The 12,118-nt window shown below is 39.3% G+C and overlaps 1 protein-coding gene across 1 annotated transcript in view; it reads right to left on the bottom strand.

The window, feature by feature from the left end:
- Nucleotides 1–12,118, bottom strand: part of spns2 (spinster homolog 2 (Drosophila)) — a 65,689-nt gene that overhangs the window by 10,597 nt on the left and 42,974 nt on the right. Inside the window, exons 5-10 of the mRNA XM_046838801.1 lie at nucleotides 9,207–9,273; nucleotides 5,883–6,025; nucleotides 5,666–5,794; nucleotides 5,133–5,322; nucleotides 2,512–2,577; nucleotides 1,801–1,899 (exon numbers count right to left, since the gene is read on the bottom strand). Coding sequence (XP_046694757.1) covers nucleotides 1,801–1,899; nucleotides 2,512–2,577; nucleotides 5,133–5,322; nucleotides 5,666–5,794; nucleotides 5,883–6,025; nucleotides 9,207–9,273 — 694 coding nt within the window. The remainder of the gene's footprint in view (nucleotides 1–1,800; nucleotides 1,900–2,511; nucleotides 2,578–5,132; nucleotides 5,323–5,665; nucleotides 5,795–5,882; nucleotides 6,026–9,206; nucleotides 9,274–12,118) is intronic.

Genomic DNA, 12,118 nt, shown 5'->3' with positions numbered 1-12,118 from the left:
GATGACCTAAGACATGAGCTTTTGAGGGATCTGTCAGATACATGAAACTTGCTTCCAAAAGTGCCAGGGGTGATACTCCCTGACCCACTGTAGGAGATTATTCCTTATTCCAAATATGTCAAATCAGTCCTGTCAACTTTTAGAGTAAATTTGTCCTGATATCTAAATTATTGCATAATAACCAGTATTTAATACTCATCTACACTTCTTTAGATATTTTTAGACTTTTTTGTTTTTAAAATTCCGAGCTGTGCATGCTTCCAGGCTCTCATCAAAAGCTTTCACCATCCAGTAGTAGCTAATTGTTCATTTGTACTAGAATAAGACAAGTGTTTAAATGCACAATGAGTCTTATTGCTGGAATAATGAGTTCACGTTCTAAAAAAAAAAAGTAATGTAATGTCTTTGGGCTTGTTCTGTCATTAGACATTATAAACATTAGCGAAAAGCTAACTCTTGCCATGTAATCAAACCGAATTACAGAGCAGAAAGAAGTAAAGAGCAGAAGTAAAAGAGGTTCTCACCAAATAAGGATTAGTTAGCCAAGGGCCTGGTAACAGGAAAGTCCCCTTAAGGCCCACTCACTTAAGCAATTCCAATATTATACTATGATTGAGAGATTGTGCTGTACAAACTGCTTATTATAGGCAGGACAGTCTCACCTAAGAGTTCATGCATCTGAGGTGGGTGTGTATATGTAAATAGAGAGGGGTTAGATAATGGGAAAGCTTCTATTCATTGCAGTGTTTCATTCATTTACATTATTTCCTACATCTTACGAGGAAATCCAACATGCAGATGCAGACAATCGCTTGGATAAAAAGGAATTTTTAAAGAACAATAAGCTCTCAAGTCAATAGTATGCCAGACGGGGGTTACAAACTCGTCAACAGCATGTACAGGAGCTGCTGTTTAACTTGGAAAAGCTTTCGGCATTCCTCCACAGAATGCCAGGCACGACAAACAGGAGTCAAAGGAAAGTCTGGTTCAATTCTGTGCCGTTTTTTCCGGCACAGCGCAGGAAGTACTGGTTTACCAGTTCCATTTTTTATGTTTCTGCTTTAATGGCATTTTCATCCCAGGAAATATTTTTCCTTTGATAGCAAGCTAAACATAATGGCCCTAGGCATTAAAAAAAGCAGGATTAGTCTGAGTACCTATTGTTTTACATCAGTGGCCAAAAAGGTGAAAGGAAACTGTGTGTTTATGTCTTTGAACATGCCAGTAAATAGCATTTACAATAGCTGAATCTGCATGCGACCTCTTGGGAGGAGGGATTACTGAAACAAGAACTTGCGCTCTAGTGCATTAGATGGGAACTCAGAATCCTGTTGAGCAACCTTTCCTTTTCCTTTTAAAGCATTTCCTTTAAGGTGCTTGTGTGCATTGGGACTGAGCAAGTTGTCTACAGAGCTGTAAAAACAACTGGAAAGTGTATCGCAAGTTAGGAATAAGTTTGATCATTATCATTGTGCTACCTGAGCCTCTTTTGCTTTTATACATCATTACACAATTGGGGTAGAACCCAATAAAACTACATGGACTTTCTTTACATGACATTGCTTTTAACAGGGAAAGTGCAATGATGTTTAGCGCATGTGCTTGGCTCGAAAACTACTGCAGTGCTGCTGCACTAGAGCTAATGTAATTTACATGTGATCGATCATGAGTTTTTCAGAGCAGCAGAGCTGGTCTGGGTGGGAAGGAGTGTAGAATCTAATAAAGATTCGATGTGTGTGTGTGTGTGTGTGTGTGTGTGTGTGTGTGTGTGTATAGTAAGTGTAGGAGATTTGTACTTACCAGGCCAATGAGATACGGACTCCCCGCATCCCCTAGTAAATGGGAAGTAAAGCCCTGAAAGGCAACTGCAGTGGCTCTCCTGGTTGGTATGACAACATACTGAAGAGAGAAATAAAGGGAAGAGAGACAAAATCTTAGAGGTCAGCGGGTCAGTGTGTAATATCATAAATCTATCCAGAAGTGAAATATAAAAATTCCAAAAGAGATGAGCACAGCCTAAGTGTGCTGTAAAGTGTTAGCACCTTTCTGACTACACACACACACACACACACACACACACACACACACACACACACACACACACACACACACACACTCAGCAGACTGGAGTCAGCTGCTCTCCGCAATTTGCCGGAAGTTCAGCTACCATAATGATCTCTCTCTCTCTCTCTCTCTCTCTCTCTCTCTCTCTCTCTCTCTCTCTCTCTCTCTCTCTCACTTCTTCCCTCTGGCTCCTCAGTTGATTCCTCACTTCCTTCACCCCAATGTAAAACCCCAACCTCTGTTCTTGGTTGTTATTTCCTTTTATTTTCCATGAGCACAGTTCAAATTAAGCTCAATCAGATGCACAATTATGCTTTGGACCCCACCCAGTCCATTGCGGCATTCATTATGGTCACGCATGCATTCAAAATGTGACACACACCCTGAAAGATGACCAGCTTTGTATCAGTAAAAGGGGATTAAAAAAATTAGAGCTTGTGTGAGTACCATTAAAATGTCTGCTGTTATGGCCCAGTTCAAGAAGAGTAGAGTCTCTCCGATGAAGATGCAGATCTATGAAGGAAAGATGTGAGAATCATCATTTACACTTCCTCACACAAACACACAAAAAATATCCAAAAAATACCTTTCAAGTCATTGTTAGGTTATTGTAGGTCAAAGATGAAATGAGCTACTCTCATCCACCAAAAAAAAAAAAGGAAAGAAAAGAAAAGAAAAGAAAATTGTTTTGGAGTAGGAAAACCTGCAATTATGCAGTGGCTTCATTATTTGGAAACGTAATACTCAATTATGGAGCAATTGAGCATATTGGGGTTTTTTTTGTCGCTCAGACCATAAAACAGAGACAGACTCCCCACACTGTCTAGCGTTCACCAAGAAGCTGAACTTTGCAATTCGCGAAAAAGTTCAGTCATTTCAACAGACAGTCTCAGGAGAGAAAAAAAAAGCAAAGAAGCTCTTGTAGCAAAGCAAGTCACGTGCGCTCTGTTCCGTCTGCTTCCCCGCCTGGGTGGATTGCTTAACATCAAATTAAAAAGCGAGCATCAAGTTTTGTAAGTGATTGGCGTGTTACAGCCCTGAGTTTCAGACAAGGCAGGCGGCAGAAGGAATGCCTGGTGTTTTTTCTTTGGGATCAAACCATATGAGGTTCAGCACTAAGACTGTAGGGACTGTACTGGAATGTGACAGATGCTGTGGTCATGTATGAATCTGGAGCATAGTTTTTGAGACTGGATATGATTAGGAGAACGAGTATGTGTGTGTGTGTGTGTGTGTGTGTGTGTGTGTGTGTGTGTGTGTGTGTGTGTGCGTGTGTTAATGCAGACACCATGACTGACACAGACAGATAGACTGATACTGTAATCCCTGCTGGACTCCAGTTAAAGGATGAAGGCTGATCAGCGTGTCTGTAGACAAGATGGCAGCTGTCTCTGCTGGAAGTCTCTCCTCTCCTGTCTCTCGCACTCTCTCTCTCTTCCCTCATTTACTAGATCTATCTCTCTCATCCGTCTACATTTTTTCGACTCCACATCTGTCACCATAACATTTCCTTAGTTGTTAGAAAGTCTGGATTCACTGTCTAGGATTTTTATTACAGCTGTAAACCTTCTGAGCTTTTTACAGCACTGTTTGTAAAAAGGTCTTTCTAGGGTTCTTGGAACATCACATGAGTAGAGGTGAGCAGTGAGTAGAGGTAGGACGCAAGTCATGTTTATTTGGTGGTAATCTAAAGATCATTGTCAATATTCCAGGCAGGCATTAAATAACAGGGAGTATTCAAGAAGCAAGGCATATCGATAATCAATATAAGAAAACTTCAGCCAGGGGAGAAGCAGGAGTACAAAGAACTCGAAAAACTTAATGAGACAGAAAGGCATGGGAAGACTTTGCCTGATATAATGTAGATACTGATATAGACACAACGGCACTAGCTATAGACACAGCAAACGCACATGTTCAGACAAAAGCATATGCCATGAACTCAAAACAGCATTTATATCGCTGTGAAGCGATTAAGCGGAATCCGTGACACTTCGATTCATGAGATGTTTTAATGACTTGTAAGTTTGACTATTAAATTAAACGGGTTTAATCCAAACCTAATTAAATCCAAAACAAGCAGCATATTAATCATGTTTAATCATGTCAACTTAATGACAATTTAAATTTCTTTCTGCGAGTGGAAAGCTTTTTAAGGACTCTAATAAATAACTAAAGTGATATTGTAATCACTTTTATGAATGAGAGAATTTCAGTAAAATAACAATTTTTCCATTACATATTACTCCAAAAACACAATTTTCCATGCATGTGGAGGGAAAACATGAAGCATTGTTGATTTGCTGGTTGGTTTGCATGTAAGCCATTTTAGAAATTAATGCACCTATGCTGATGTGGGCACAGAGGGTGTGTGGCATTCAAAACTAAATTTCTAGTCACCACATAACCAAGCATGTAAAATCGATAAGAATACGCACACTGAATATGAAGGCTTTACAAGCAAGTGTTGGCAAAGATATATTCAAAATCAAGCCTTAATTATAGACAGTTTTATATTGTGTTTTTTTTACTGCGATTTTTGTAGAATCTCAGTTCTGTTCTGCAACATTTTCCTCGCGTTAGGCCGAGAAAATGCATGGCGTTGTTTTTCTACAGTGCTGACTGAAAGTTTTACACTTTCCTGATTTCAAAAAATATTCTTTTTTTTAAAGTCCTAATTTAAAGCTCGACATCAACTAGCGTGTTAAAAGTACAACATTTTACACCAGCGCATGGCACCTTGTTATAATCGGAGTCAGTGATGCTGAAACTTAGTAGTTTCATTATATAATTTGGTCTCAGTCCTGACTCCACATCTACATTATACTCTTAGCCGATCAATAAAGGAAGACTTTACTTCCTTGGCCCGTCAATGACCTTATTTCAGTTCACAAGAGAGACAGGATAATGAGTTGGGAGTGGGTGTTGAGTGCCACAGAAAAATCCCTGCTGATGTTGGATGAGAAAAGCCTTAAAGCAGGTCACATCCCAGAATTTCCTAACAGCTAAAGCTAATACCCTTAACTCTTTATCTCCTCATGACAACGAGCACTCAAGCGTGCACTTACGTATGCTCCTGCGATGCTCTTTTTGGCCACGACAAAGATAAGGCAGATGAAGATGGCCGAGCCCAGCATGCTGACGGCACACACCAGTGGGTCAGCACGATCTGTCTTCTTTCGGAAGAAGCGCGTGGTCGCAGCACCGATCACAACCCCCAGTAGACCCGTCACGCATGTGATGACTCCGAAGATCAGACTAGACACAGAATATGTAATAACACTGTCACCTCAGTCATTTGTCTTTGAGTCAACCAATATAAATAAAATATGTATACTGCAAATTGATGTAAGTTGTTTTTTTTTTTTTTATATAAAACATGTAAATTGTAATTTTGGAATAATCCACCACCAGATCCACTGCATGATTATAATAATGTTAAAATATCCTTATATTTAATGATTGACAGGTCTACAATTTGAAATATAACAAACTGCAGTTTTCGGAAAAGAGAAATTCCGAAATTTCATTTTGCTATGAGAAATAGCAAAGAGCCTTCTTTTTGTATTCCTTACAAACATTTTGTGTCTGTTTGTGTTACCTGTCTTTGTTCACTGCAGTCTCCTGCACCTCCTGAGCTCTGGCCAGATATTGAGGTATCCAGATCCCGAAGGCCCCCGTTGCGAACGATACAGCGGCCGTTCCGAGAGACGAGAACATGTAACTTCGGCTAAAGAAAACAAAAATACCAGTAATGAGTATTCTATTTGTACCCATTCCAATTTTGGAATTTTTTTGGAACAAGAGATGAGAATTACTTTTTAAGAAGAGCCCTGATGTCACAGAGCCACGAGGTGCGGGTCCTCATGTGGCTGGCCGTCTGGTCCACGATGCCCCTTTTGGGTTCGGGAACGAAAACTAGAATGAGAACTCCAGCAGTCATTCCTAACACTGGAGATACCTAAAGAAAAGAGAGAGGGGCTCTTTAGCTCCAGAACACCTGCTTATTGGGACATTTTTATATGCAGGAGATTTGGGGAAGGTAATAGCGATTAAATGTTTTTAGGCTACTCAGGTGTGTTTTTGTGCCGTTTTAAACTGTCAGCTGCTGGATGTGCATGATGCTCAGGGATAGGTTATGCTGAGTAGACTCCATTAAGAGCTATTTCTTATTCCTCATCGCTCTCTCTCTCTTTCTCTCCCTCGGTGGTGGGTTTGTGGGAGCAGCTGCAGTCCACCAGGCTATGTACCGTTATATTCTTTATCATCTTGTAACGGCTCACCCAGCAGTGTCTGCATGAGTGTGCGCACGTGTGCGCACGTTTCCGCAGGGAAGCCACGCAGAGAGGTTCATCCTTTGTAAACGCAAAAGCAATTCTGTCTGTCAGAATGAATCCTCTGACAAATGCTTTATACTACCATAATACCAAGCTCACTTCCCAGGTGTGTGTGTGTGTGTGTGTGTGTGTGTGTGTGTGTGTGTGTGTGTGTGTGTGTGTGTGTGTGTGTGTGTATGTGTGTGGTGTTCTCACTCAGTTGCTGCATTATAAATCTGCATAGCAGACAATAAGAAGGAGCAAGTGAGTGCCATCCACCTGACTGCTGCTGTTTAATGCATTGAGCCGTGCTCCTGAAGATGAGCTTCAGGTTTTGTATATTTTGTATATATATACTCAAAACACCTCACACTTTGTTCCATATTCTCACTTTGTCTGTCCTTGGATTCCCTCACAACAGAAACCTGCACTAATAAAAATTTTTGAAAATCATTTTGACTTTACCCAGCATGTTTATGTTGTCCTTCAGTGATCCCAGAGCTGTTACGTGACTTCTGATTAATGCACATGGCTAGCATTTGAGTCGGATTAACTCGTCTACTATTAGCACTTTCCACCAGACACTATAGTGGTGCATTATTATTCTGTCTCTTGGTCAGATCTTTGTCTGCTCATGTAATGATACCTGGCACAGTAGAAGGAATTCTCTAGAGATTATTATTGGGTATTAGTGATGTCCTAGTCCTCTAAGAGTAGAGGTCTAATTCAGTAATCATTAATTAAACACCTAATTGATTATATATTAAGCACATGTTACATAGTCAGGAATATGAAACAAAAATATAAAGTATGTGCCAAAAATTTGGAAATCCAAAAATTAAGTTTAAACTGTCATACAAGCTTATATTGTAAAATAAATATTTTGTGATATAAAATACTTTCTTAACACCATTTATATCATACACTATGATAGTGCACATGCACAGTAAAGTAGAAATTTGCCATGACTCGAAGCCATATATAGAGCTTAAATTTCAGTGACAGGAAATTAATCTGCTGAATTTAATAATAATATTGCAATGCAGACTCCTAAAGCTGCCAGAAATGCATTAGCAGTCATTACATCTCTATTGAAGATTGATGTGCCATTAAGTCTATTATAAAAAGCATTCAAATTAGAAGGTTTTTTTTCCCCAAAATCGTGTAAGTCTGAATAAATTGGGCTAGCCTTTCAACTACTTCTTTTGACCAATCAGCACTTTGGTCTATCTCTAGCTCTACCCACTGTTATTAACCTGCCAAGGAAAGCAACCAGATTCACCACAGGGGACCATGGATTGTATTGTATTGTTCACCACCACAATGTGGAAAACTGCAAAAAGAATCCAAAATCATGACTGAGTGTGAAGTCAAGGTCAAGCAGCAGCTCTGATGAAACTAAAAACATACTCAGACCCCACAGGAAGTAAAAACTACAATTAAAAACTAATAAATTAAAACAAAGGAAGGGCAAGGTGCAGATCCAACTTTCTGTTCCCAGCCAGTTGGGAATAAATTTCAAACAACATAATCTTCTTTCTCCACAATATCATTGTGTTTCTCTGCAGGTAACATTGTGTGCGGTCCAAAAACAATTGACCCTAAGTTCCTGGGGTTTTTCCTCACCAAGAAAAGGAAGGCTGCCGAATATAGAAGGGACCTGCAAAAAATGTGTAAAACAGCACACACAGTTTTTCCTTCCAAAAGCAGGATAAGTTTGTCTGAAAGCTTCTGTTCATCTGATTGTTATTTTTACTACTAAGTGCTGCAGATGATTAACTGCCCATCTCTTGAAACACCTCCATCCTCTCTTTTTTTTCTTTCAGCAGACTTTTTGGCACAGGGCTGCTCTTGAACAATACAACTGTGTGCTCCTGTTTGGACTAGCCCTTTCCAAAACAAGCAGCGGAAAAACATTAGTGCGAGACCAATATAACTGCCATGTAACCTTGGAGAGGCACTTCTGTTGGGCTGAGGAGCTGTAATGGTGCTTCTTAATTCTGTTTGTAGTTATGACATGTCTTTAAGAGCACTGACCACACAATGTAGTTGCTCCTATAACCCTCATATGCTGTCACCGCACTTCAGGAGTGCACAATTAGTCGCTACAATAGAGTACACCTGTTAAATTCAAACATTCACCTGTTAAAGTTTATGGAAAGTTTGAGGAGAACAAAGGGAGGCCCATGAAGTTTGGTGGAAGAGCCTAATGAAATAGCAAAGAAGAAAAAATCTGAGGCATTTGCACAGGGGGCCTCTTTCCTTCACAAAATTCTGTTCGAAGTTTATCTTTCTCTTGTTTCACTTCTTCTCTGAGGGCTCCCTATAGTGCTCTCTGTACTCATAGAGGCAACAGTCTATGTCCTTTTAAGCACCTGAATAAGTCCAGCTCTTAGCATTACACAGAAGGTATTCAGGGTGTTGTTTTCAAAGAGAGAATATCTAGGGTACTGAAAAAATAGCCTGAAACAAACCTGCCTTTGTATGTCCCCCTGACTCAATCAGAAAATACTGAAAGCCTATATTTGGTGGATGGTTGAGTTAAGACCTGAGCATGGCATTAAGAAGAGATTTGATATGTTTGGTGTGTGTGGGACCCCAGGGACACAGCGGTAAAATTAAACTGAAGCACCTTGGTTTGCTTGGCTGTCAGTACTCTCTTTATCAGGGTTGTGAAGTCTGAATGGTCTATTGAAGGTTTTTTTGGGATTCATCTACCTGCTATTTAGATGCTTTTCAGCGTATTTTAATCTCCATTGCCCCTCTCATTTATTCATGCACACAGATAATTCCACTTCAAACAAAAATAGTAGGGGCAGTTCTTACCCTCAGAGCCCAGTGCCAGTCTTGAGCCAGATCTTTAGCGCTGGATCCCAGGATGTAGCCAAGACCACTAGAGTAAACACAGGAAAAGGTGTTTATGTAAGCAGAGTGTGTATAAATCAGAGGCTGAAATAAACTTTAAGATGATTACATTATATAACTTTAATTAAAGCGGATCCCTTTTCACCTGAATTCACTATTGGCCAGAATGTCCCGGCTTAACCCATTACTAGCATATCCAGAATTCCATAATAGTTACTGAATGACTCATAGTAGTTATTGAATCATTTTTTTTTCCATGTATAAACTGTCAAAATGAAATTTAGTATCTACTAAAAATATTTTGAACACCAGCAAGCACTCCTCAGAAAATAAATATAGTTCAGTCATTAAATAAAGGAATAAAGGAAAGTCTGCGCTTGACAGCCCAGAAAATAAAAGTCATACGTTTTTGTTCCGGGTGAAAAAGATGTAAACATAAATATGTGACCAAGAGATCATTTGGATTCGTTTCCATCTCAAAGTCATTTTCTCTGCTCCGCTTCATTCCTTGTCATTGTTGTCATCCAATTCTTCCCTCTGTTCTCCTGCTATCTTGAGATGAGCCCAGTCACATTAGGTGAAATATTCATGCGCTGAGAGAACAGACTATTCTCAGGTCAGACGTTAAGCATACTAATGCCGCTGGTAATGGCCCTGCATTGGCGATTACCTCCAGCAATGTGAGAGCCTCAACCATTGTTCATTACAAACAGAGAGATAGAAAGAGAGAGAGAGAGAGAGAGAGAGAGAGAGAGAGAGAGCAAGCATTTTCTTTGTTTCAAATATTTTAGACTGTTTTAATGATTAATGTCTCAGTCTGGCTCTTCTATCTTCCAGCCTATTCGGCATCTATTGAGGTGGCATTTGCATGATAGTGCCTTTTTTTGGTATACAAGAATTCCTCAGAACGTTGCTGGTAACATACTTATTTTTCTGTTTTTAAGTATTTTCCTAATTTTTTCTCACTTCTACCAGCACTATGGCATGTATTTTTGATGACCGTGTTTGTGAACCATAGTTATAATTAGAGTCATGACCTCTAAATTCTTCATGAGCAAAGTCTGGTTGAGTGCCATTTCCTCACTCAAGGTGGAACTGTGTCTCCTGATAGCCGAAGAATCTCTGAGTCACGGCAGTTTCGACAGACCAAACAATTTCTTCCTTTGTGTCCTGTTTACTCTGATAAAGTTTATAACTGCTCTGTTATGCTATGATTGTTCAGGAAACTCAAACATGTTCAGATTATGATGACTCTCTTGATCGCTGAACGATTAAAGTGGCTGTGTGTAATGCGTTCAGGAGCTGTGTCATTTCCAATTTTCTTGTTTTCTGTATTGTTTGTAAAGTTTTTGAACAGTGTGACCATCTGCACTGTTGATCTCAACCTCATTTTCATGTCAGATGTCAATTATAACCCCTAGTGCTCATTTCAGCTAAGTCTATCCTCCTGAAGTGACTCATTCTCTAGCACTTAATCCCCCTGACTCGTACCTACTCCCCAATGTCCTCAGATGTAGGTGCAGGAAATTAACTTTTCAGCTCCTTGGTGTTATCATAACCATTATGATTTATGATAAACCTCAAGGTGCGCATTAAACTATAAGGCCAAACGCGTTTTAATAGATTAGAGATACTTTTGCTATGATCAAAACAAATGTGCCATTGATGATACAGTTTAACACTGGAATATATTTAGACAAATGATTGCACACCATAAATATATGTGCAGAGCGGCTTTGATATTAGCAAAAAAAAAAAAAAAACCCAAAAAACATTAAAAGTCATTGCATTCCACAAAATGAGTCTGTCTGCTATCTGAAAGGTCATGTGAGATCAGCTGAAGTTGTTCCAGCACATTTCCCACCTTTCTGATTCATCAGACACCAGCTAGCCAGATATCATTGCTCTTGGAGGATAAAAAGGATTTAGATATCAAATGCAGACAAACTGTGTACAGCCAAAGTAGAGAATAGGGCTAATGGAGTTTACAAAGATGCAGACAAGGAATTAATTCAATCGTGTTCATAGCTACATTTACCATGGGTAGTTTAAAAAGTGTTTTTAAAGAGATTATCATCTGAATTGCAGCTAAAGAACTGCAATTCTGTTGTACATGAAACTTTCGATGCACATAAAATTTATAAGTCGCTCATTTTTCTTTCTTTTGTTTTTGAATAAAATGCTGCAGTTACCGAATAACATAAGATGCATATATAAAAAACTTAAGTGTCAATGTAGTCAAAGGCTCAACAACCTACTGGTAAATTATTTCATACATTTAACAACCAGAACACTCACACTCTGTTTGGATACAGAACATTCCATCTCCTACATGCTTCCTGTTTTTTCCAGGCATATGAAGGTAAACTTCATTGTGTAAAATTAATCAAGCTAATCTGGCCAACAGATTGAAAAACAGGTCATTTCAGAGATTTACTGGTGAGAGAAAAGTTTTCCTTTCCAAGAGGAGAATCCATTTCCTTGCCTGGGCTCAAACTCAAGCCTGAATTCACTTCCTGGAAACGGTCATAATAACCAGGCTGTAGATAAACAATAAGTGCGCCAGGCAGGAAGTTGGGCAGTCGGGTTTGTAGTTTCAATTGTTGGCCTCATTGTTTTTACCGATGAATGCTTTGTTAAGTCTGAACCTAAAGACCTCCACTGGCCATGTTTGAAAGCCTTTTTTTGATCTTTTCTCTTGCTGCAATCAGTGGTTTATTAATTCTATTAGTAACCATGCAGACATATATATACACAGCTGTGGGCATGATTTGTGGAGGGATTCAGGAATGTTAAAAGTGTTTAGATGTTTTTTTTTCTAGATGGTTGTGTTAAGATGCATTCACACATACAGTGACTTGCAGTTACAAAAC

This window comes from Silurus meridionalis, chromosome 25 (genome assembly GCF_014805685.1).
Source record: "Silurus meridionalis isolate SWU-2019-XX chromosome 25, ASM1480568v1, whole genome shotgun sequence".
Taxonomy (NCBI): Eukaryota; Metazoa; Chordata; class Actinopteri; order Siluriformes; family Siluridae; genus Silurus; species Silurus meridionalis.
This window is presented reverse-complemented; position numbering and strand designations above follow the sequence as displayed.